The sequence below is a fragment of the Arachis stenosperma genome, chromosome 4 (genome assembly GCF_014773155.1).
Source record: "Arachis stenosperma cultivar V10309 chromosome 4, arast.V10309.gnm1.PFL2, whole genome shotgun sequence".
Taxonomy (NCBI): Eukaryota; Viridiplantae; Streptophyta; class Magnoliopsida; order Fabales; family Fabaceae; genus Arachis; species Arachis stenosperma.
The window spans coordinates 4,404,920-4,432,635 of record NC_080380.1 but is presented as its reverse complement, the minus strand read 5'-3'; the positions used below and the strand labels follow the sequence as shown (position 1 = coordinate 4,432,635).

Here is a 27,716-nt window from a genome sequence, read left to right as displayed (position 1 = left end):
AAAATTTTATCAATATCTAAAAAATAAATGGTTGATATTTACTCTACTTTTCTTTATATAGCCATGTTAAAATTTATATAAATTTAATTAGCTTAAAAATCATTTTATAATATCAATAACTCAATAAGTAATCATATTTAAAAATTTAAAGTGGATAAATATATACACACATTTATTTACTTACTTATATTATTAACTCTTAAACAATATGATAACTCACAATTTTTATATCGTTTTATTATATATTTATTGTTTTTCTATTCATCTTCTTTTAAACTTCCAAAGACATCCTTAACTTCCAAGTAGTATTCTTTGCAAAGTGGTCAAGTGGGTATGGAAAAAGAAAACTAGAAAAGCCACCCCATTAGCTAGTTTATGTTGAAAATTATCAGCCACACAATATAAATTGTACTTAAATAAACAATATGATATCGATGGTATGATTATTAAAATTCAACTATACTAGGTGTATCACTAATATAAAATATATATATTAAAATATAAAATATACATTAAAAACATTGAACTATATATATATTTATATATAAATATATAGTGATTAATTTTAGTATATATATAATATTTTTTATAAAAATTTTATTATTTTATACAAATAATTATGCATGCTATATTATTGCTATATTATCATTATTAGACTTGTCCTAAAAGGGATAATACTCTTTAATGTGTACTTTGTAGCATCTACATAGCATGTATTATGGAATAAGGATGACTCCATTTTCTAGTGTTCTTCAAAGCTTTCTATCTTCGCATATGTATTATAATAAGCCGTAGCATCAACACGACTTAAAATTCTGACCAATTTTCCATGTCAATGGATTATTCATCACCTTCGGCCAAGACTTCAATGGGTTTAATTTGACCTACTTGAAGGGCTATTAGTATTACTGTATTACTATATATTAACTAAGTAGAAGAAATAATGTACACAATAATAATAATAATAATAATAATAATAATAATAATAATAATAATAATAATAATGTACAAAAATCAAATGATAATCTGTTAAATTCAAATGCTTTCTATTGGAAGTCACCAACATATAGTATAGATATCATAGGGATTTCTTGGAACATACTGCTGCTACAAATTAAAAAACTTTATATACATTATGTATATTAATATCAATACTAGTAACCCATATGAAAGTCTTTTTTTTTGTTGGACGAAACTTACATAAAAGGATTAATTTTAGCATATGGTGATATGATATGCTTTGTACAGGCCAAGAATTATAGTGTTTTTTCCTTTTTTTTTTCATGGAATTAGAGTGTTAGAGTCCAAAAAGTCACCATTGCCATAAAATTCTATTAAATGAACTCAGAAAAGTCTACCAATAAGCCTTAGCTCACATGGCATATCTCCCATTTCTCACCTTAAAGGTGATCAAACTCTACTGGTTGCAATCAATGAGAAAATATGGTAAGTGTGTGAGGAATGTGTGGGTGTGTGAGTGTACCTAGAATTGGGGATTGTCTAATCCGCTGACAAAAAAAAAAAAAAAAACTCAGAAAGTCTATTTTGAAAAATACTAGCCACACAAATTAGAAATGTTGAATTATTCTGTTGTCTTTATAGTTTTATTAAATTTTTAATCAGGTTTTTATATTTTTTTTCAACTAGTTTCCTACATTATTTTAATTTTGTAATTAGATTATTTTCATATAAAAAATATTGAGATTAACAGAATATTTCTCTCAAACTATATGCAATAAAAAATCTAATTAGATTTTTATCTATGAATACTTTTAATTTGCGAAGAAATATTCAGTTAATTTTAATATTTTTTACATTAAAAAGGACTTAATTATAAAATTAAAAGCAGTATAGAAATTCAATTAAAAAAAAGTATAAAAATTTAATAACACGATAGATACCAACAAAATAATTAACCCAATTAAAAACTATACTGTATAAAAATCTGTTGTGCTCTTTGCACATAATCATAAAACAAGTTTAATTCCCCTCCCTCTCTATCTCTCTATCAAGGATGTGGATGGCTCCATTGTCTCCTCTGTTCTTCAAAGCTTGCTACCTTAGCTGATTGGTTCAAATCACCAAGCCTCTTTACATACAAAGAATGATAAGCTTTTTCATCCACATGGCTTAGAATCCTCACCAATTTTCCATGTTTCTCATCCACCACTGTTATGCCATCAATGGATTCATCACCTTGGGCCAAAACTCTAATGGGCTTCATCTCAAAGTTTGCACCAATACTTGAAGGCCCATTAGCCAACACAACTGCACCTAGAATTTCTCCTAGGAATGTGTCCTGTATGGCACAGCAGAAAAAATCAAAATTTTACGTGAAATCGAAAAAATAAATTAAAAAATAAAACATAAAATTTTAATAAAATTTAAATCGTAAAATCGTGACCTAGTATAAATTTTGTAAAATCGATAGATTCATTTAAAATCGTAATATCAAAAGATTTTAAAAATTAAATCGAGATTCTAATTATTACGCTGCATGCGGCATTACAAAGGTTTCTAGTATATTTTGAGGGTAAAAATGAGCATAGTAATAAGAATGAGATTGTATGTACCATATGTTGATATCTGTGGTGGATTTGCTTCAAATAGTTTAGCCTTGAAAGGAGGCGCTTGGAAAACACAGCTTCAGGTGTTTTCTGTTTGCAATGGAAGCTAGACAAAATAGTTGAGAATGAAGTTGCACTTTGTTGAACACTTAGTGGAATGAGTGTGATATTAACTTGTGATTCAAACACTGTCTTGGCTGCTAAAGGATCCAGAAACATATTGAATTCTGCATACTCGTTTGAAGGGATGGAAAAGACATTTCCTTTGTCACTACCATTCTTGCTCATGTGTCCCCCCATTACATAAACCTCCTGAATAAACCTTTTGGAATCAATGCTAATCATGTCATCATATTAGCCCATTATGGTAAAATAAACATACTTTTTTTTTACTTCGGTCTTTTTTTTTAATGATTCAAAAATATTTATTTAATTTATTTTTAGTGTATATTTTATATTTTAATAATCGATTTTTTTTATATGTTAATAACTATTGTATTTTCATACGAATTTAAAAAATCTTTGGTGTATAAATAATATTATTGGATAAATTATCAAAATACATCCAAATAATTTTGTTGCAGACAATAATGCACTTGAATTTTGATATCGACAAAAATATTCTCAAATAATTTTGAAATGCGACAAAAATGTCCAAAACTAAATATGTATTCTCAAAAAAAATAATTTAGAAATTAAATTTTGATACAATTTTTTGCAATCATGATTAAAAAAATGAGATAATTTTATTCTTAAAATTTGATAATTTTTCACTAAATATATATTTTTTGTGTGATTTTTTTTCAACAATCAATAATATTTTTGAAAAGTGAAAAAATATAGAGTTCAAATTTTTATTTGATTTTTTTTATATATTTTTTAAATAATTATCTAAATATTTCTATAAAATTTTGGATCAAATATATAAACGGTTTGTCACATACTAAAATCGTTTACCAATTATAAAAGAAGAATCATTTTTGAATATTTTTATCATGTTTATAAATTATTTGAGAATATTTTTATCGATAACAAAATTTGAATGTACTTTTATTAATGACAAAATCACTCGAATGCATTTTTTTGTAGTTTATGCTAATATTATTAAGGTAAATTCTATGATATTTTTATTATGATATTTAAATTATCTAACTTAATTTTATAAATAAAAAATAAAATATTTAAAATTTATTAAATATTATTTATTTATCTTATTTAATAAATTAAACACAATATCATAAGACTCGTAGAAACCATACCATTCACCTATTATTAAATGTAGAATATAACAAGTTACCTGAATTCTAGAGCTTATGTTACTGATTGACACAAGCTTTGCCAAATTAGTGAGGGGTCCATTGGTCAATACTGTAATCTTGGAGTGTGGATTAGTTTCTTGCAATATTGAATCCCAAATTTCCATGGCCAATGGTTGTCTAAGTTCAGGGTGATCTGTATCCCTTGGAGCCCCAAACTCTACGGAGTTTTCTGCCGTATACCTGCCACACACACCTCGGTCAACTCAAAGTCAAAGTCAAAGATATCCATGGTCAACAGCAATAACAAAAAATAGAAAGGCACCTTCTTGGGCTTCGAGGAAGATGGCGGGCCAAGCCATAGAGAGTATCAGAGTCCAAGAATCCACCATATCCATTGGGAATGGCCTTGGCATAGTTACATGATCCAACAGCTGAGAATGTTGGGTCTGATTGGTTCTTAGCAAACATATCTCCAAGCCCAACTGGGATATCATCACGGCCCATCATGTGCAGTATGTCATACACAACATCTATTGTTGCAGCATTAGCCCACCCTGTTGGGCTCACTATTATTCCCTGAACCAAACCCACAATCAAAACTTCAAAACCTATTTAGCTTAAAAAAAGTATAACAAATACTAGCGCGTTTCAAAATACAGTGAGAAAGTATATTGGTACATCGATATTTCAGTAAATTTTAATTATTAATCTTAATTATATAATTTTTATAATTAAAATCAATGATTAAAAATTACTGAAATATCAATGTATCGACTTAAAAGTTTGCCTATAATTTTTATTATTTTAATCTAAGGATAATTAAAATACTACTTTATCATTTTACCAATTTTTTCATTCTAGAAGAGCTTAATCCAAAATAAAATGTTCTAAAATTGTAAATCAAAAACACTAAAATGTTAGAACACCTTAAGGTTGATGAGTTGAACAGGAACTTTAAGGAGGTAAAATAGGGCAAGAAAATCTCCAGGACTCATGTCCATGTCAAACACAACAGGCTTCCCTAGTCTTATATTTGCAAAATCTGGCATGTAAGTTACTTCTCTGTAGTAAGGAAATTGTGTGGTGAAATTGAACCTCCCTGCATTTTCTCCTTGCTTTAGAACCTATAATTCAGATACTAGTATCATTTCAAACACTCAAATAATATAACATGTACAAGATAGTGAACTTACATTCAAGAAGCTTATGAAAAATTCTCTGTCAAGTAAACTATTAACATCTCGGTTAGACTTAGCTTTTGTGGCCACAAGTACCCTCACTGAGTCTCTACCATTTTCCTCAGCTGTATAACCATCCTATACAACATTTTGCAATACAAAATTAATACATAAAACATTATACTATAAGTAAATGAAGTTAAATGGAGTTACCTGACATTTCCCTTTACCATTCTTCAGAATGCAAAATGGATCTCTAAGTCCTGTTTGGACATGACCACTATGCACATCACCTTTCTTTAGATTGAATTTAGGAACTTTGAGGCCATCAAATAATGGGTTTGATCCATCATATACTCCATAAGGTTTATTTGATGTAACTACAGTTATGTTCATATATTCCATCTCAGCAAATTCATTTTCTCCTTTAGAGTTACTCATCATGATTGAGGCTGCCACACCAGATGTGAATGAATCCCACATGAAATAACTCTGCCAACAACAATGCTATGTTAACAAGTGCAAAACCAATCAATCAATCATGGGAATGAATGTACAAATTACCGTGTAGAATTGGTCGTCGAACCAAGTATCTCGAGCCATTTTCAAGGACTTGAAGCAGTATTGTGCCTCATAAGTGTCTTGACTCTTTTCAAATTCATCAAAGAATTCTCTAGTGATAGGGATTGTGTTTGTTGCATCAAGAGGAACTAGGGTCACAGGGATACCAGAATGAATCACCTATAATAATAATAATACTAATCAAACACTTTGATTTGTCTAAATTAACTTAGATAAGAGTTTAATTGCTTTGCAAGGAAACTATTTAGATAAAGGACTAATAAGTAATAACCTGATATGCTGCAAAAGGGTCTCCAAAAATGTTGAACTCTGCATAAGGATTACTAGTATAGTCTGTGAACAAATTGCCATGGTCGCCACACTGACGCGCCACGCAGCCGGAGGAGGCATTCTTGGGGCAGCAACCAGTTGGATTTCTTGACCTTACACCACCACCCATGATGTAAATATGGTCCACATTTTTCTTGAGGTGTGGATGAGTCATGAAAAGAATAGCCAAGTTGGTATGTGCTCCAATCACAATCAAAGTTATAGGACCTTGAGATATTTTGTCAATAAGCACTTGTTGACAAGTTGGTTGCCTTAAAGGAGTGTATTTCCTTCTGCCCTATGAGTATAAACAGAATTAACATTTTCAATATTTTATACTATAGTTTGTGAGTTAGAGTAATTAAACATTGATTTTGATACCTGTGGAAGGAAAGCTTTCCGGATTCCAAAATTTGCATCAATATCTAATCTCCCTCCTAGACCAACAGGAATTGCTTGCCTGTATCTGCAGCCTCCTATTGTTCTCATTCCCTGATCAATAATTGGAAGATAGCCACCAACATTTGGAAGGATGGTACCATTTGGGAGAATTCCACCTTCACCTCCAATTCCAACTGCTACATCATCTCTGTTCATCATGTAAAGCAAATCATAAACCTGGTTCACGGCATGGCCAGCATTAGTCCAAGCATTTGCATTGATGGTCACTGCCTGCAGAGTAAAGAATCTATTAAACACAAAAGTAGAATCCATTTGTTATAAGCATATATGCAACTTTTGAAATATACCCTTTATTTTTAAAAACAAAAAGTGCTTCCCTTTTTTCACTGTGAAATTAGCTGATTGATTCAGCAAGTCAATCTTGAGCACTGAGATATGCTTGTTGATTCACCATATTCCAATCAACAAAAGAAAAGAGAAAAGCATAATAACAAAAATGACCTCTAAGTGAAACTGTGATCTGTTTAATTTCAAGAGGTAGAGAAGAGCAAAGAAATCATCAGTATCAACATCTGTGTCCAAGAGAATCCTCCTTGGCCCTGGACTTGCTTCAACAGTGTTCATAGAAGCTCCAAGTGTTCCTAACACAGCCATTGATAACATAGCAGCTACACAAAACCTCATTGGAAACAACATTTGATTTCTCTTACAATACATGTTCTAATTAATAAGCTAAAGAAAAAGAGTTAAGAAGGAAGAGGTTTGAACAGCTTAATTGTACTATGTAATATCACCATCTAGAAAATACATAAATAGTTATTAATAGATAGATATCATAAAAGCATGCAACTTGAGAAGAAGAAGAAGAAGAAGTAGAAATGAATGAAGACTAAATAAATAAGAGAAGGCTAATTAAGTAGCATAGATAGTTCTATTTTTATCTTAATAGAAAAGCAAGACATATAACTTGTTCAATGGCTTTTTTCTACCGCATATATATATATAATAAATTACTATATGGCGAGGGAGAGGGTGACTCATCATAAGAAATATTCTCATGAATAAATATATAAATAAAAAGGATTACATATACACACAAAAAAAAATATTTTACCAAATTATTTATTATGTATTTTTGTATAAATATATATGTTATTTAATTTATTTTTAATTTATATTTATTGTATAAGAATGATTTTTTTTGGTTTGCACGTAACATAATTGAATATAGATATACTATAGTTAACCTTTTTATTAAATATCTAAAATGGTCTTTAATAAATTTTAATTTAGATATTTTGATTTTTAATAAATTTTTATTTTTTACAAGCATTGAGAATTACTCCTAGAAATTGGTTTTTCCATTTGTGTTAATCAAGCTTTTAATATTAAATAATTTTTTAATAAATTTTATTATAAGATAATTAAATTTAAAAATATCATCATAAGATAAATTAGTCTTTTTAAAATAATAAGGAGACTAGTTTATTTTTTCATTTTTATATTTTTGACTATCTTTTAAAATGTTCTTGGTCCTCATACTATAAGCTAAGTCCTTGTATAATTAAATAGAGTATTGAAGTGTTTGATTTAACATTTTAACTACTTGATACATTTAAAAGTCTTATAAATATGAAAAGATGATTGAATGTTTATGGATTGGTACATAACAACACTTTTTTTTTTCCAAGCATGCACTAAATATCTAAGACACATATATATCAGGTTTCTTAAAAATAATTATCACAACATATATAATTCATTTCAGCTTTTACTTAAAATTGGAAGATGAATAGTTGTAATAAAACTTTTAAAAATGGTGAAAGAACGTTAAAGGGAAATTTTGATGCTCAGGCATACCAACCAGCCGTCTTCCTAGTTCCTAGCCCCTCTTTTCTTTATTTTATCAAAACTTATAATTATAATTATTTAATTATTAATTATGTTGTCACTTTCATTATATATAAAAAGGGGTAAAGTAAATTAGTTTTTGCCCCAAGCTCCCAACTAAAGTAACTAACTGTATTTCTTTAATTAAAAAAAATAAAAAAATCATGAGTTGTTTCCTAATAAAGTCTATTTAATTTGTATCAATCCTTTTTACACATCTTTCATACGTTTTTTTATAGTATAAAAAAATTGTTTTTATCTTTTCTAATTTTTTTATCAATCACTTTTAATATAAAGATAAAAATCTATAAAAAAATGTATTAAAAAATGATTTTTATATCATTACTCATTATTATAACCCCAAATAACTAAAATGGTATAGTATCAAATGCTAGTTAACTTATTTTATATTTTTGTGGAGGTTAAACATATGGATTCCTTTCCCAATTTTCCAACACCCAAATAAATTAAGAGTTGGGTCTACATTTTGTCAAAAAAGTGAATGTATTTTAAGAGATGCAATGCAATAATGGGTGATGTCATTGCTAAATTAGAGCATTTTTAATCGAGTATTTTTGGAGTATTATTTTTTATATTTTTAAAAAATAAATTAATTTAAAATTAAAATCTGTATTAAGATTAATTTATAAAATAAATTTGATATTTCTTTGAAAATATAATATTATTTTAATATAGAACTAATAAAAATTTATTATTCATATAATTATATTAATAAAATAATTAAAAATAATATAAAATTTTAACTGAACTAAAACTAAGTATTGAAGAAACAAAATTTATTTTTAATTTTAAATTAGCTTTCATGATATATAATCCCACAAATATTTATGTGTCATCTTATCAAATTTTGTTGAGTTTGAAAAATTAATCCAAGTGATGAACAAATATTACTATGCATTCACTAATTGTTTGTTTAATAAGTTTAGTTTGATGTGAGAAAAATAATTAATACAGGACACATAGAACAAATAAATAAGATGGACTAAGAAAATGAAACAAGAATGTATTGACCCAACACAAGTCTATTTGGTGATCACATTCGGAATCCATCACACTTCAACCTAACTTACCAACTTCCATACTTTAAGAAACTTGAACCCCAAGTTCAATTCACTTTAAACTCATTTGGCTTCCACCAAAAGTCAAATCCTCTCTCTTTTCTCCTTTCACTTTGGTCACGTCATTCGCAAGAAAGAAAGAAAGTAAAGAAAAGTGCAGAAGTTATGGTGGGTTGAGGTCATATGGTAACACATCAAAAAGTATCTTCCCTCATTTGTGTTACACTAAGGAACCAAGAAAAAATTCGCAAAATTTCAAGCACAAATTAAGCAACTATGGAGAAAGTGAAGTCAACTATGGTCAGAAGCTCATCCACAGTCTAAATCAAAACTTTGAGTTAAAGCAAATTTTTACGGTAAAGATTGATGAAGTTTGAAGAAAAAGGATGAGAGTGGGTATGTTACATGCAACAAATTCAACCTTCTCTCTCATCACTGATGAAGCCGCTGCGAATTCAGAAGAAGGAGAAGAAGACAGAATGGATCTTGAACTAGCTTCAACCTTGGAAGCTTCACTCTTCTAAGGGTGAACGACCAAGGGTTGAAAGCAAGTGAGTAAGAACAAAATACATAGTTCAATTTTCATAGCTTTCCTAAGCTTGTTGAGTTCTTCTTTCTCATTTATTTTTTTTCAGTTTTGTCTGTATGAGTCTCATTGAAAAAGACAAACATTGTGAGATTTGTAAGAAAAAGATAGTGAGAGGTAAAAGGTAGTGAGTAAAACTTGGAGAAAAGGGCTTAAGATGTCTCAGTTTTTTTTGTACATCTTTCTGTTTTGTTTCATAATCTTGTGGGGATTCCTTTACAAGTTGAGTTAGCACTTTACTGTTAAAAGCTAGATTGAAGTCTAATCAAATTCAGATTGAGTTAGAATTTAGATTTGTCCCAAATAAAATTCGGTAGATCCTAGGAAAAGATTATTAGTGTAAATATCTTATGAAAAAGATAATGAAATTCCATCGTAATTGTGATGGAGACTGGATGTAGGCTATATTATACTGAGTAGCTGAACTAGGATACATTTGAGTGTCACTATCTCTTCTCTGCTCTTTTACTATTTCTGTAATTCAAGAGACAAAATAAAAAATATCTCCTAACTCGACAGGAGACAAAAACAAAATATCTCTTAAGTTCTTTTAATTAAAAACAAAAGTTAAAACTAAACAGAAAAAAAAAAAAAGCCAAAATTCAACTCTCCATTTTTTTAGTCATTGATAACCATCAAATTCAAAATAAAATTAAAGCTAAAACTAACATTAAAAATATTCGTAGCATATTCTTAATTATTATCTCCCACGCTATATATAGAACTTTTGTTGCTGTCTACTTCCATTATAATACTAGACCTCTCATATATTTACTTTTTCTAATGAAGTTATCTTTAAAGTAACAAGAATATATACATATTAATATAATAAGGTACTTATTATATTTTGGAGAGCATTCATAGAATGGTTACCCAAAATAAAAAAGATCATCATTTTCATATTAAAAATTTAAAGTGGCTATGTATGCCAATATAAGCATTGTCTAGCTTGACGAATTCAAAAGAACAATAATAAAATTATGGATGTCCCCTTATTTAAATGTGAGAATCGCCTTTTTCTCTAAACTTTTGAAATGTGGGAAAGTTGTTACTTGACGATATTCTAATCCCATTGACTGTTTTTCTATTTATTAATTAGGAATTAGTATTTAACAATATATATTTTTTTGGTGACTAATATTTAACAATATATGGTCATATTTACATTTTACGTATATAAATTATAAAGCGAATAAAATATCATATTCCAAATCGGTAACAATAAGTACCCTATATATTGAGCATACCACAAAAGACCAAGTTATATATCCCAATTTGATTCTATGGATGAAGGATACACATTTAGTTACTTTAATCACACTCTACATGCAGAAAAATGTGTTCATAGATGCATTAATTAGCAACATTATTATATATATATTTCATAAAAATGGTTTACCCACATACACTTTTCGAGAAAATCAAGAGTACATCCATATCTATATATCGTTGTTCTCGTAGTACTTATCGATCACCTCCCACTTGGCACATGAATATGTATAATGTTTCGGTTCTAGTTTCCTTGGGTGTGCCAAAATGATATGATTTCTTTATCGTTGGTCCTTTCTATGTGTCATTAATTTAAGAGTCGCGTTACACTTGTTTTAAATTATCAATGTGAGGTATCAGATTTCTTGAGAAGAAAAACACGAAGCAAGTAAAAGAAAAAAAAAGAAAGAAAAGAAGGAGAAGAGAGAGTTGGAGAAAAAGAAAAAGAGAAAGTTAGAAAGTGTGTTGAGATTTTTTAGAATGATTATTAGATGATTACACTTGAAGTAATACTGAATTTGTAATATATATAAGTAGTTTTAACAGAGATTTCTAGAAAAGCTAATTGGCTCTTCTTCTAACAGATTCTGCTGATCTGCCTCTAACAAATTCTGCTGATCTAGCAAGTCAGTTCTAACTAATTCCTTTTTGCTGCACGTACTTTTGTGTGTGTGCAATTCCATACTGTTATCAGCAGTTCTGTTACTGGGCTCTTTTCTTTCGTCAACTCTGCTACTTGAATTTCCTTGCTCTCTCTTAACATCAACCCTGCTACTTGAGTTTCTTTGTTCTCTATCAACAATTCTAAGGCGTGGTTTGAGTTTGTGGAAGGAGGCACTTGACAGTGACTTTGTAAGGCAATAAGTTATTTGATCATGGGAGGGAATGTGAAGAATGTGAACCTTTTTGCCTGTCACATAGTCTTAGATAAAATGCAAGTTCAGCTCAAAGTGCTTGCTTCGATTGTGAAAAATCGGATTGGCTGTCAGTAGTACAGCACTTTGGCTGTCACAGTAGAGATTGGGCTTAGTGGTGCATGTTATTCTCATCTCACTTAACAGATTCTGAACCCAGATAATCTCAGTAATACATGATGCTACTCCTCGGTATTCAGCTTCTGTGGAGCTTCTAGACACCACCGATTGTTTTCTACTTGACCAAGAGACTAGATTTGGTCTAAGGTAAACACAAAAGTCACTAATAGACTTCCTATCATCATCACTTCCCCAGTCTGAATCATTAAACCCATAAATTCTGTATCCACTCGACTTTTGAAACCTTAAACCATGCTGCGATGTACCAGCTAGGTACCTGAGTATCCTTTTGACATCTTTCCAATGACTGTCTAGAGGGTGGTGCATAAACTGCGAGACTTTGTTGACAGCAAATGTGATATCAGGTCTTGTGATTGTTGCGTATTGGAGGCCTCCCACAATGGATCTGTAGAGAGCTTTAAGCTTGAAGCCATTGGAGTGGGCATGGCCTTTGCATCATGCATACTGGCCTTTGCAAGTAGCTCCTTAATATATTTAGCCTGGCAGAGAAGTATCTCATTGTCAGTCCTCTTGATGGCTTCGATACCCAAAAAATAGTTCATTTCCCCCAGATCTTTTAAGGAGAAGATTGAATTAAGCTGGGTGATTAGGTTGAAAATTTTAGAATCTGAGCTACCAGTGACTAAGATATCATCCACGTAGACAAGAATATAAATTGCTGAGGATGCAGTGAACCGGGTGAAGAGAGAACTGTCGGAAATAGTGTTGTTGAATCCAAAGATGTTGAGAGTGGTCTTGAGCTTGGTGAACCATGCACGAGGTGCCTGTTTTAACCCATACAGATATCTCTGAAGCTTACACACATGGTAAGAATAAATGGGAGAGATGAAACCTTCAGGTTGAGTCATATATACTGTTTCCTCGAGATCCCCATTCAGGAACGCATTGTTGAAGTCGAACTGCCTGATTCGCCATCCTCTCGCTAATCCCAAGCTGAGCATGACCTTGACAGTAGGAGGGCGCACAACCGGACTAAAAACCTGGTCAAAGTTCACGCCTTCCCTCTGATGAAAACCCTTCACTACCAAATGGGTTTTGTACTTTTGGATCTTGCCATTGGAGTGTTGCTTAATTCTGAAAATTCATTTGCAACTGATAATGGGTGCGGAGCTGGGAGCCAGCCTGGGAACTAGCTGTCAAGTTTGGTTTCGTAGAAGGGCTGTATACTCCTCCTCTATCGTATTCCTCCAATGAAGACAAGTGAGGGCCTGGGCTACTGTGTGGGGGCAACAGCAGAGAAGGAATAGTGGCTCCCGTTTGCACAACCACTGCATACGTCTTAGATTTAAAGATGCCAGATTTACTTCTTGTCTGCATTGGGTGCTGATTCAATGGCAGCACTGCTGGAGCTGGCAGCACAGTTTCAATCTTGGCTGAGTGCTGAGCATCTGCAACAGAAAAAATATTGCTGGAAGAAGTGTTAGCAGCAGTCACAGAGTTAGAAATAGCAAAAACAAAATTATGAGACACATATACAGGTGCAGCAGGTAATAGTTCATGTATGCCATTGATAATATTGGAAGCATCATTCATATAATGCAAGATATGAGGTGAATGCAGGGAGGGAAAGGTAGGTAGGGAGTGATGGGGCGGAGTGGGAGTAGTGCTTGCTAGAGTAGTACTTGCTGCAGGTCTATGTGGCGAGGAAAGAGGGTGAGGGAGGTTGGGACAGGGAGGAATATTGGGGTTTGGTGTAAGCAAGGATTGTGAATTGGTGGGGCAAGGTTAGGGGGTATTGAATAGGTGAGGATAAGGGAATTCTGACTCATTGAAGACCACATTCCTTGAGATAATTTTCTTTCCATTTGGTAATAAGCACTTGTACCCTTTGTGATCGATAGCATAGCCAATAAAGATTGATTTTTCAGATCTGTGGTCAAACTTATGTGCATTGTATAACCGTAGGAAAGGATAGCAATTGCAACCAAAGGGTTTCAAGAATTCAAAATTTGGGACAGTGTGGGTGAAGGCTTCTAATGGAGATTTGTTATTAAGAATTGGGGTAGGTAACCTATTTATGAGGTAAGTGACAGTCATGTTTGAATCTTTCCAAAAGGTGAGAGGTAGGTTAACTTATGCTAGTAAGGCAAGGGAGGTTTCTGCAATATGTCTGTGCTTTCTTTCAACAGTGTTATTTTGCTGATGAGAGTAGGGACAGGTGAGCCTGTGTTGAATGCCTTGATAAGTAAGTGACAGTATATTTAGTACATGCATCGATGAAGCATATGTAATATCGAAGGCCTGATTCTGCTATATACTGGTGCTGGCCCCCATATGTCAGAAAATATTAATTCCAAAGGTGCATAAGATGTACAAGAATCAAGATAGGGTAATTGGTGTATTTTACTTATATAGCAAGCATGACAAAGAGATGGATTAAGGCTATTTTTATTTATTGCACCATTCAAACTTGTCACATTACATTGTTTTATTACAAGAGTAACTACTTTATCAGACGGGTGGCCTAATTTTCTGAGTCACTGCTGAGCTATATCACTAACTCTTTTACAAGTGATGTTTGCTTCTACATGACCAACTTTCTTTGATACTGACTCAATAACAAGACTATTGTTGTTTGGTGTTTCTCTTTCCTTTTTACATTGAGCAGGGTCTGCACTGCATAGAGAGCTGTAGATTTTAACATAGTTTTGACTTTCTAATTTTTTTCTATTTTTTTCATGTAGGCTTGTGCTTTTTTGACTGGAACTAAAATCAGTTGTGGTTGGAGAAGGGATTGGAGGACTGATTGCAGGTAAGGCCGATTTGGTAGTAGCGGGGAGTGTGGCTTCAGGTGAGATATCTGAATTTGAGGTTGTGATAGCTAAAGTTGAGGGTATGAAAGGTTGAACAGAATTTTTGGACTCTTCTTTTGGGTCATGGGTTATGGACTATAGTTGTTTAGGAATTTGTTTAGGAATTTCAGTGATGTTGCAGGTTGGTATAGTGAGTGTGGAGTGTAAAAGATTGGATTTAGTAGCTTTTGGGATAACATAAATTCCTTTAAATCTGTATAGCCCGTCCTTAAGAAGACCTTGAAGGAGTATCTTCTTGGATAGCTGACATTTGACATTGCAAACATAAGGTCAGAATTCAAAGAACACAGCATTGTCTAAAGCAAACTTAGCAAGACTGACAAGTTTTTTAGAGATAGTAGATACATGCAGTATGTTTCTAAGTGTGAAAGGTCTATTAGATAAAGATGCATGCATGAAAGAACTTCCAATATGCTCAATTTTCATACTTTGACCATTACCTCCATATACTTTCTCTGTGCCTGCATAGTCTGATCTTGTGGCAAGGTTGTTTTGATCAAAGGTAATGTGATGCGAGGCTCCTGAGTTCGGATACCACGCTGTGTCCGGGAGAGCTGATGGTAGAGTGAGGAATGCTTGTGGATTTGCTGGTGCCAGCGGTTGCTGCACTTTCGAGTCTTGATAGAGTTGCTGATTGCCTGAGGCATTGTGGAATGTCAAGAAGGGTGGTTGAGCTGAGTTCAAGAGTTACATTTGAGGGTTCATGAATTTCTGATTGAATCTGTGGTAACACTATACAACCATATGGCCTACCTTTTTACACAGCTGGCATTGAGGTCTGCTGAGATTATCCATGAAAAAACACGAAGCATGTAAAAGAAGGAAAGAAGGAGAAGAGAGAGTTAAAGAAGAAGGAGAAGAGAAGGTTAAAAAGTGTGTTAAAATTTTTTAGAATGATTATTAGATGATTACACTTGAAGTGATACTAAATTTGTAATATATATATATATATATATATATATATATATATATATATATATATATATAAGTGGTTTTAATAGAGATTTCTAGAAGAGTTGATTGGCTTTTCTTCTAACAGATTCTGCTGATCTGCCTCTAATAAACTTTACTGATCTGACAAGTTAGTTCTAACTAACTCTTTTTTATTGTACGTGTTTTTGTGTGTGTGCAATTCCCTGCTGTTATCAGCAGTTCTGTTACTGGACTCTCTTCTTATCACACCTGACAATCAAACATTAATTATCTGCATATGCAAATGTCTAACTGCCATATAGTATAAATTTAATTTTTATACACTATTAAAAAAGTTTTAAATTATTAGTTAAGTATATATATATATCAAAATATATTAAGTTTAAGTTATTAATATATTTATTATATATTTATAAAATAAAAATTAAAAAAAATTACTAATAATAAATTAATAATCATAGATCACATCGTAGCTAATTAAACACTGTATATATTTAGCTTATATTTCGCAATAATAATAATGTATTTAAATTCTGCTTTTTAATATTTGCTGTGTGCTCTGCTCATCAAATGAAATTTAAGATCTTTGAAAAAAAAGAAAAAGCAATAAATCCAGTTGCCGCAACTTGCATTGAATGAGAATTCTAGTTATTCGATGATCATGATACATAGTTAAATGGTTTGATTCAACAAATTAAATATCCTTCTTCATTTAAGAAATATAATATATATATTATGTGTGTACTAAAATTAATTACAAAAAAATTAGTTAATAATATAAAATATATATTACAATATAATTTTATATTAAAAATAAATTAAATAATATATATTTATATATAAATAAATAATAATTAAGTTTAATATATATATATATATATATATATATATATATATATATATATATATATCTTGCAATGTTAGTTGACTGCGTACAAATTAATTAAACCGTATAAATGCATCGTTATATAAAGTAATATTAGAAATTAAAGAAAGCTAATCAAGGGATTTATGAAAATTGTCTTTAAAAAAGGTGTATAAATAATAAAGAGAGGTGTGTGACAAATACCATTGAAAATCAAATTGCAAAATTTCAACTATATATAAAAATAAAAAACAAGATCCGAATAGGCGAATACCATTGAATGTATGTTGTTATTATTTAGAAAAAAAATAGCTAATTATTTTTTTAGGGTTAAGTACAATTTTAGTCTAAGATATAGGTCGAAAATTTTTTTTCTTTTAGATTATATGTGTACTAAAATATCCTTTTTCTTTTTCTTTTTCATCTTCTTCATCACAACATTTCTTTTTCTTCTCCATCACAGTATCTCTTTTTTTTTATCAAAAACAAAAATAAAAGAAATAGAAGCAGAAACAAATGTAAAAATAGCGACGACAAACCGTGAAAAAATGGCGAGTACGCGAAGAGCAGCGGACAGCGAGGAGCAGTGACGACAGCAACTCTATTTTTTTTACGACGTCGTCTCCACCATGTCCACTCATGGAAGTGCTTTTCTTTCGCAAACGGTTTCAAATCTCCTCCTCTTTTTCCCTTTTATGTTGTTGTTGAATTTGAAATATTAAATTGTAATAAATGATATTGTTCTTGAATTTAAATGTATGTGTTATTGTTGAATATTGTGTAATGGTTTTTTTGTAGTTCTTTTTTCTCCATTAATGACTTTTATGTTTTTTTTAATTTTATAATTTTTTTTGTTAGGAGTAATTTAGTCTAAAATTTTAATATTTAGGTCAAAAAGACGATTTTAAAATTACATTAAATTTTAAAGACGATTTTGTATGTTAAAAAAGTTAGAGACAAAATTTTTTTTACCTATATTTTAGAAATCAAAATCGTACTTAATATTTTTTTTATTACCTATTAAAATTGTGAAATTTTGAATCTTCTAAATTTTGAATTTTATATTAAAGGATAAGATGTGATCTTTAATCGTTTATCGTTAATTTTATAGGTAGGACAAAAAAAATATAAAAAAAATATTTAAGAGTAAGAAATTATATTTTATTTTTTAAATAAAAAATTAAAATTTAGAGAATTTAAATTTAAATGGTGTATTTTATTTTTAGAGTGTAAAAGTTTAAATGAATTAAATTATCCCCAACGACTCTACTTCATTGACCAAAGATTGGGAATTAATAATACTAAGCTCCTAAGTTTCCAATCACAGAATGGGAATTGGCTTTTGGGCTTTCTGGACAGAGACAAAGACACCACACTAATTCAATTTCTTTTTCTCAAAGGTGGATAAAGTCATAAAGATAAGTTCTTCAGGGACCAATCTTCATCACCATTAAAAGAAAAAAAATTAGGAAGCTAAAAGTAATATTATTTTTAAATAAACATTCAAATTGATTTTTAAGAAATTTTAGATGAAATACTTTAATCCATTAATAAACTTTTATTCTTTAAAAATTCTAAAGAATTATTATCATATATTAAATTGGTCTCACTATTATTTTAAAAAGAAGCTTATTTGTCTTAAAGTATATCTTTTAAAAACCTAATTATATAAAATTTGTTAACAATTTATGTGTCTTTTTTTTTTGGTGACTAATTTATGTGTCTAATACCGTAATACGCATATTAAAAATTTGATTAAAAATGACAGAGTGACCAATTTATTCAATAAAAATACTTTTTAAGAATTTTTAGAATATAAAACTTTGTTTAGAAATCAAAATGTTTGATATAATATTTTTTAAAGATCAATTTTAATATTTCTTTTCTTTATAGAATATCACTTTAACTTTAATATCTTTTGAGATGTGAGAATACATTATTATAAAAACATTTTTCGACTACTTAAGATAAAATTTTATTGCTATACCAATATCCAATAAAAATAATATTGGACAGTGTTTTTGTTAAAAGATATTAAAAGGTAGTCAAATAAAGCGATTTTTAAACTTCTATCCACCAGAAACTTAGGAGAAGAAATTATAACTATATGAAGAAATTCATACAGTAAACTTATATATGATATATCCATTTAAACAGTAAATAGATATGTGAACGAAAAAGTATAGCAGACGTGCATTGAGGAAGTGATGAAAGTGATGAACATACATAATAAAATGGCGAATTCTATAGCGTTTATAATTTTAGTATCGAAATTATCGAATTTATTTTTTATAATAAATTTTAAATATTAAAAAATTAAACGAATATATACAGACACCATAATATACACTTAAAAAAATTGGGACAAAAAATTGTATTGGTCAAATATGAATGTCAGTAACTCAGTATGTGACTATTCAAATAAAGGAGACCCTCTTTTTCGAAAACCAATAGCATTCATTCGTATCATTTCACTATTCATCACTACCTTCAGGATTCATGACCCAAAAACTAAAAAATTAAAAAATAAAAATTAAAAAAGAACTATTTATTTCTTATCTACTTTTCAAGTATCCAAAACAAATCATCATGAACACTTTTATAATGAAAAAGCAAGCAAATCATCTTATATCATTCTTTTCTCATTGGTTATCATCATTTCTTGACCCAATAATTCATCATGTACTTTGGACAATAATTGAACACCAACTTATTGTTTGAGTTGTACTTTTATTTTAACTTGAATATCTAAATTTTAATATACTATTAAGTATATTCGATAATAGTTACAAAATTTTACTAGTAGTTAAAAAATATGATTAAATTTTAAAAGTATTTTTAAATAGTAAAAAAGTGTGATCGTAATTTAACTATATTTTTTAAGTGTCTTTAAAATTTTATTATCACCATAATCACTATAATTATAACTATAATAAAATTCACCTATATTATTATGTATACTCAATAAAATTTGATAATTAAAAACCAAAACCAAAAGCTAAGTATTAAAATATGAGCTATATGTATATAGTAAAATGAATATCGATCTTTTTTTTTTGGATAAAGTATATTTTTTATCTTTGAAATTTGACAAAAGTCTTAAAAATATCCATAAATTTTTTTTGTTTTTATTTTGTCTCAAAAATTTTCTATTTGCATCAAGTATATCCTCGACGACTAAAATTTCAAAAAATTTAAAATTAATCTAACAATAATATATGAAAATTATACTTGATTTATTTATGTTGAAGATTGTTCTTATAAAAATTGTTGTTAAATCGGTTTTAAATTTTTTGATGCAAATAAAAGACTTTTAAAACAAAATTAAAATAAAATAAAATTTAAAAATATTTTTAAAATTTTGGTCAAATTTTAAGAATAAAAAATATAATTTATTTATTTGTGTCTAAATGGATATCGAAATGGAAGCATGACATATACCTATTTTGGGGTTGTGTAAATATTATAACTAATAGAGAATGATCACATGAAAGAAAACATTGTGAATTTTGGGGAGAAAGTGTCTAAAAGTTATGATCAAAGCGCATGCTGCAATCATTAAAATCTTGAATATTCACAACAGCATTATATAAAAAAAAATGGACAGTAGCATATATATATATATATATATATATATATATATATATATATATATATATATATATATATCATAATTTTAATTTATAAGATAATGTATGTGTTATGAATGATCCACTTTAGGATGCAAAGACGAACATTGTTACATATGAATAATAGTAAGATATGTGTGAATGAGTCGCTGACTTTTTGGACACTTGAATAAAAGTCGTAACATGTGTTAATTATTAATAATTATGTTAGGTTTATGTTAAAATTAGTTATTAAAATTAATTATTAATATAAAATATATATTAAAAATAAATTAAATTATATATTTATACATAAATATATGATGATTGATTTTAATATATAAATAATATTTTAATTTTAATTATGAATATTATTTATGATATTGCAAGAAAATTAATTAGTCTATGTTCTCATTTAGGACGGACCCATGATATTGTGGGCATGCGCCATGATTTTAAATTCATTTTTCAAAGTTAACATAAAAAGTCAGACACCTACCCGTTAATTCTTTAATAATAAATACAGATATTTTTTAAAATGGATATTGGTTCCAACACTAAAGGTCTTGGTCCCAATTGAATAAAAATGGTCCAATCTATAAATTGGCCTTCACTCGTAACCGACCTCTTTTAAGGAAGTCGGATTTAATATAAACTTTACACCGAAAAAATCGGAATCGAAGATTAGCTGACAGATAATACTTATTTAAATAAGTAACTGTTTTTAAAATCTCTCAATCAACTTCTAACAGTCATATCTCAACTTCTCTAAGATAAAGAGACGGTTATTTTCCTTAAAAGATGGAACTACTTCAACAATAGTTATTGGTTCACCACTATAAATATACTGATATGCCTCAGGTATCTCTACGTTCCAATACCCTCTAAACCTGCTTAGACCCTTGCTAACTTAAGCATCAGAATGTCTTCACAGATACCACTCCCCATTCCTTCACACATAGGACGGAGATTTACTGACGCAAACCTAGTTGAAAACTTCCTTCTTCAAACGATTGGACCAACCTTATCAGTCAAGTCTATTAATCTCCGATAATAGATATTATAATGATGTATTATACAATTTTAATCAGTTATTTTTTACAAAAATATTATCCACTGAATTAAAATATTCAAATTCATTAAAACTTTCTTTTAATTTGCACGCTTTTTTTTCTAAAAAGGACTTGTCACATCTAAGAAAAATAATTTTCCACCCTTATTAAAATGAATTTTTTTTTGCCTTCACTGAATTACATGCTTCTATATACAGGTAAATCACACAATTAGAATCATTTCATGATACATTCACCAATGATTAGATTCTTCCGTATTTAAATTTTTTAACCAAATCTTAATCTCTCAATAAATAAAACGTGCATCATTTTTTAAAAAGAAAATGACCTATTAAACTATTATTAGAGTTAATCAATAAAGTAATAAATTACAAATTTTATTTATTTTTTAATGAAACGCAACAGTTTAATAATTTAAGAAAAATATAAATAACCAAATGATCATATTACTTTCTAAATTTCAACCATTCTCAACATGTAGTACTATCTTAAAGATAAGTCTAGTGGTCTAGTAAGCCAAACCCTTAAAATATTAGTGAATAATGTGATTGTTAATTAAAGTCAATTACCTAGAATTATTGTAAGAAGCAGACATGATGGTAACTTTTAGGGTTGACAGTGACACATCAACTGAAAGTGAAATGTAAGATAAAAGAGGTACCAATTTATTATGATTGGAAAACATGTGCATTTTTCTCATTCAACCCAACTCACTCAAATATTCAATATGCATGTGCATGCTTTAATTTCCGTGTTCAAACTTGAAACCTACACTATAATCTATATTTTTATTTTGTTTACTACTAGGACCATGCTGCCTAGTTATACCCATATAAATCATCTATCTTGCCCCTTCCATGGAAATATCACAAGGAGAGATAACTTTTGGTTTTATATATTTTATTTAAGAGTTTAATTTGAATATGCTAACAATATTACTAATTTATACTGTCATTTAATTAAATTTATATATTTAAAAATTAATTACTTTTGTTAATGTATCACACAATTAGATATTTGTGCCAAATTTTTATATGCTGTTAAAAATAATTATTATTTTTAAAATAAAAAGAAAAAAATGACATTTTTTCTTTTCTTTTTTAATTGGTTTCTTTTGGACTTTAAAGAACTAGGCCCAAATCAATAAGACAAACATCTTTGGAGGAAAAAAATGAAGGCAACTACAAGCCATCTCAATGCAAGGCCGCAGCTGTGTTGTGTGTGTATGTGAAACATGGGTGTAATGTCTAGGATTGGGAGCTGTCCAATCCACTTGACAAAAAAAAAATGTAAAGCCGAAAAAAAATAAAGCCATCTCAATGCATAACAATAAACAGTTCAATCAACTAACTTGGGTTGGTCAAGTGGTCAGCTCACTCGTTCGCTTAAGTAAGTGTTAGAAGTTCGAACCCCACCTTATGTATGCAGCAACTCATCAGCTAGCGACAGACTCTTATATGGAGCTCAGATCCACGACAAATTAGTCTTTAACATTTTTTTTAAAAGGGAAAAAAGAGAGGGGAGAAATTACATGCAAGATCTTGGTCTAGTGGTCATTATATGTATGTCTTCTAACAAGTGCACTCGGATTCAAAATTTCACCAAAAAAAGAAAAAGGGAGAATCAAGACTACAGCCACCTTCTCAATACTGTTCCAAAGACAGACATTTGAACCTATTTTCATCGTCTCATTACACATGGTTAAACCATATTCTGGCACATGGTATTGACGGTCTACGTCAGCACACCGTTAATGAAAAATGTTTGAGAGACTAACAAAATGAAAATTCAAGATCCGAATTGAGACAATTGAAAGTTAAGAAACCAATTTAATACTCTGAATAAAAATTCAAAAACCACTTTAAGACTTACCTAAAACAAGCACTTCAAATATACATTTTATTATCATCATTAAGCTAATGCAGCAACAACTAGCGTAACACTTAAAAGGGCCTATATTGCATGCATTAGATGCATGTCCATCCATATATATGTACAAAGAACAACAGCTATATGTGATAAAAGCCTCTCCGGCGAGCTACTCGTCTATTCGGAGAAGCCGGGGCTTCATTACTTCCGGGAAACTCCCACCTAACAATGTCACCATCCCATGCCGAAGTGACTAGAATTGGATAGAAAGGGTGCCAACTACAGTCTCTTACTGGTGCCTCATGATGGTCAAGTTTTGCAACTTGAGCTCCACTCACCTACAAACAATGCACACACTATTGCTTATTTATGATATCTCAAGACACATAATAAGAACCAGAAGGAAAAAGGATTGAACTTTCACTTCTTCATCCTAAGGCAGTCACTGTTAACAAAGTATCTGGGGATTTGTTTCTCTTACCAAATCATATATGTAAACCGACGAATCACTGGATCCGGTGTAAATGTACTTTTGACCGGTGCTGCAATGGGGAATACACAGAAATGCAGAATGATATGATTATACAAAGAAATCTTCAATATCATATGCAATTCAAAACCAACATATTTTGTGCAGGTTAGGACCTTATATCAGTTAAAAGAACGTGGCTAGCCGAGAGAGGAAAAAATGCTAAAAGTAAAAGCTTACGTATATGATGGCGAGAAATAACAGCGAATTAGAGTACGCAACACTGAGTGTCCTTTATACGTTGCCAACGACTGGTCATGGGGATGCTTTAAATTTCTTGCATAGTCAGGGTAGTCCATCCACCGATAATCCCAATCCTCGTCTGCAAGACCCGTGCTGTTGGTTTAAGTAATTAGTATCATCATTAAATATATACATCACAGAATAGCAAAGGAAAAGAAAGAGTTCGAGTATAATTTTTCTTCATTTTGTTTTCTTGGACTTAATTGTAGCTCCAACATAAAATACCAAACCACACTGAAACAAGCACGTTCATGAGAAAGAAGTGTTATGCATTACACTTATTATGCAGCATCAAAGAACTACATTTAGTTACAAAATTCTAGGATCAATTGAAATCAATTCTTGTAAAGGGATGGAGATAGAATTAATTTGACCATTTCCGTCTCCCTTAGTCCCTTATGTGATTTTCAGAACTTGATTATCTATTGTCTTTTTTTTCCAGTTACCATTATATATTGGCAAAAGTACCAAGTTGGATATTATATTAATAGACTCACCTTATGGCATTAGAAGACATCTTCCTTATGTCCCATAATTTGGTAGTTTGATCTTTTCCGTTAGAAATTAAATAACGACCATCCCCACGGCTGTCAATGAATGTAATGCCATCTAAATGTCCCATTAAAGTACCAGCTGGTTGTCCTTTCGTGACAAAGCACCGCCTATCCCAGACCTGCACACATCATAACAGCCAATGATTCCTTTACTGAGTAATTGCAAGCAGAAGTAAAAGGCTTGGAAAGTACTATGTGCCTAATCTGACGCTACTCGAGACCCAATCTTAAGCACATTTAGTTATGATTAGGTTCGAGCTTCCAGTGAGTTGACCTCAGGCTTGCAAACTGGTGAGCTCTAAAGCAACTGCTTCTATGCTTATATATGCAGGCTATATATAACATGATGCTGAATATCTATAAACAACTTATGCTTCTTTTATTACGTCGAGAAAACAAATCAAAGCTTAGTTCATGGAGTTACAACTGTGGATATTAAAAAACTCCTACAAGTAAAATATGAAGTTTACCTTGCAGAAACTATCATCACTTCCAGAATATATGATATTGCCAGATTCATCAGCAAAGCAGACCGCATTAACATCAGACTGCAATGTAAAAGACCACATCAGACATGATCCACCTTCCATGGTAACAGACAAAAATTAACTTAAGCCACTATATGAGAATCAATAATACCATATGAGCAGGAATTCTAAGGCTTAGTTTATCAGCTCCAAGATCATAAACACATATTGAGCTATCACTGGTTGCAGCCACAAGCTCTTGTCCATCTGTTGAGAACTTGATAGAGAAAATACCAAATTCATCTTCATCTTCATCGGCAGAGAAATTTAGTCCATAATGAATTTCCTGCAATAAAAAAAGGTTTTTCAAAAGAGAGAAGATTTCTTGAATGTAAAGCAAATACTTGTAGGAGAAAGTGTACACGTAACATCTGCTTACTCCTCTATAATACTATAAACAAATATTAAACTATATTTCACTCTCAATTATGAATAAAGTGATAAATTTTCACACGTACTGTGACATTAGCTATTGACTGTGTTACAGCAGATCCCACTGTGCAAATATGGACAATTGGTGACATGCTAGCATAAACCTGCAATAATAAATAAAAAAAATTATAAAATAAAATGTATGCTGGGTGGAGTTGGAAGAAACAAGGTACAAAATGATAGCTCAAGCTTCTATAAGGTTCACGAGCCATGGTTAGAGGTGCTCAATTATAATAGGAAACTCCTCATCCCAGTTGTCCACAAAAGGCCACACCATTTGGCACTGAACTCAAACTTACAAGATGTTGTTGATCGGGTGAGAGAGAAGTATCAGTGATTGTCCACCGTAAGTTTCGTGCAGAGATGTCCTTCTTAAGTTTCCAGCCCCTTTCAACATCATAGACCCTGATTTGGCTTCCCTGAATCACAACAAAGCGCATATATCTAAAGTGAGGATTTCTTTGTCTCAAACTTGTAGTTTTAGATGTACAAAACTCTTCAATATGCTTAATCATCTTCAGCTTTATACACTACTATTTACATAAAACATAACTACAACGACAATGATAAAAGTAACCTGGAAACCAGCAATGAAAAGAGAACCATCAGCTGAAAATTGTGAAATATAGGCACGGCTTCGCATTCTATCCACAATCCAAGGACCTTTGGTGGGCAAATAGCGGCTTAAAATATGACATCTATCCGCGGACGAGAATCTCCCTTGTCCAGAATAGTTACCTTCTCTACCTACTAGCATTCTTACGGTCGAAGCAGGTAACCTCATCCGGCCGGGAATATTGCGACCCAAAAGCACATAGGGACTTGACCTGAGTTTTGTGAGCTGTGCAATTTCATGATCAAGAATACTTGTCCCTTCTCCAGATATTCCACTACAAACAGACTCACTACTGGCACTACCTTCACTACAGGTACTCGTATCTTTGTTCAACCGAATCATAATTCACTATTTTCTTGATTGCTTCTCACTCTCTATATATCCTGCAAACACCATCAAGTCTAAGAAACCCAGAGCCAGAAGCATTTTCAATCAAAATCACACAAACATATGACATAAAATCTATAATCTTGAGCAATTACAAACCCTAAAAAACAATTCGTATTGAAATTCAGTTCCCAACCCCCCTCCCCTTGGATCAACAAGAATAATAAAAGAAAACGAAACAATCAAAGAAAAGACAGGAAATTCAGCTCAATTATGAGAATCAAAAGGGAAACGAAAACATGGGTCGTAGATGAAACTCAATTAAGAACAACACTAAGGGTTATCTAACAGTTGAAGCAAACAAAATAATAGAAAATTATAGAAGAGTGAAGAAAGAAGATTGAGACTTTACCTTAGCTCTTGATTGGAATAACAGGAAGTAGTGTTAGAAATCCCAAATGAGTCTGTTGTGGTCGAAAACTAAGAAGGGAGTGTAAGAGAAAAAGAGAAGAGTGTGTTGATGGAAATGAATGAATCGGTTTGGATTGTCCAAAGCTTCCATTTGCCTTTTCCCACGCCCAGTCGTCTCCATACCTTAATATTTTAGTTATGTATGATTTATTATCTATTACACAGATGTATAAAAAGATTTTTTTTTTTGAATATTCAAATCTAAAATCTCTTGGTTAGAATGTAAGATGCAAAGAAAAAATGTTATAGGAATGGCAGAATTTATTGTTTTTGTCTTTTTGGTCAATAATTAATTATTAATATTTAAAAATGTAAATTAAAAATATATTATTAAATTAAAAAAATTAAATTATAATAAAAATAATATATTTTAATAATTTTTAAATATTTTTTTATAAAATATTTATTATTTTAACTAATTTGATAGTTGTTATTGATATATATATTTTTTTTAATTTAAAAAAAATATTTAATAGGTATTAATACACTAATTTATTATAATAAAAATAGTTTTAGTTTATAATTATAATTCTAATAATAATAAATAAGAATTTTATTTGATCAACCAAAAAACAAGAATTTTATTTACATATCAAAAATCACAACTTAATATATATATATATATATATATATATATATATATATATATAAACTAACCTGATTATTGTGACATTCTTTAA

At 30.3% G+C, this 27,716-nt stretch overlaps 2 protein-coding genes across 3 annotated transcripts; both read right to left on the bottom strand.

Moving 5' to 3' along the window:
• Positions 1 to 1,831: 1,831 nt before the first annotated feature.
• LOC130976591 (nucleoside hydrolase 3-like) lies at positions 1,832 to 7,217 on the bottom strand. Of its 2 annotated transcripts, none has more exons than XM_057901498.1 (11): positions 6,799 to 7,217; positions 6,277 to 6,567; positions 5,858 to 6,193; positions 5,569 to 5,745; positions 5,218 to 5,496; positions 5,020 to 5,142; positions 4,753 to 4,950; positions 4,149 to 4,402; positions 3,865 to 4,066; positions 2,574 to 2,879; positions 1,832 to 2,299 (listed from the first exon to the last, which is right to left on the bottom strand). In XM_057901498.1, exons 1-11 carry the CDS (start codon positions 7,012 to 7,014, stop codon positions 2,009 to 2,011), a joined length of 2,673 nt encoding a protein of 890 aa, XP_057757481.1. In that variant the 5' UTR covers positions 7,015 to 7,217; the 3' UTR covers positions 1,832 to 2,008. The 2 variants fall into 2 exon arrangements, with proteins under 2 accessions (XP_057757481.1, XP_057757482.1); XM_057901499.1 differs by having other exon boundaries at positions 5,858 to 6,188; positions 6,799 to 7,213.
• Positions 7,218 to 23,272: 16,055 nt separating this feature from the next.
• Positions 23,273 to 27,192, bottom strand: LOC130976703 (LEC14B homolog). The gene is made up of 10 exons (XM_057901623.1): positions 26,978 to 27,192; positions 26,200 to 26,621; positions 25,922 to 26,041; positions 25,649 to 25,726; positions 25,303 to 25,476; positions 25,134 to 25,211; positions 24,607 to 24,782; positions 24,047 to 24,202; positions 23,819 to 23,879; positions 23,273 to 23,675 (listed from the first exon to the last, which is right to left on the bottom strand). The coding sequence occupies exons 2-10, from the start codon at positions 26,578 to 26,580 to the stop codon at positions 23,478 to 23,480; spliced, it is 1,422 nt and encodes a 473-aa protein (XP_057757606.1). The 5' UTR covers positions 26,581 to 26,621; positions 26,978 to 27,192; the 3' UTR covers positions 23,273 to 23,477.
• Between the last annotated feature and the right edge of the window lie 524 nt (positions 27,193 to 27,716).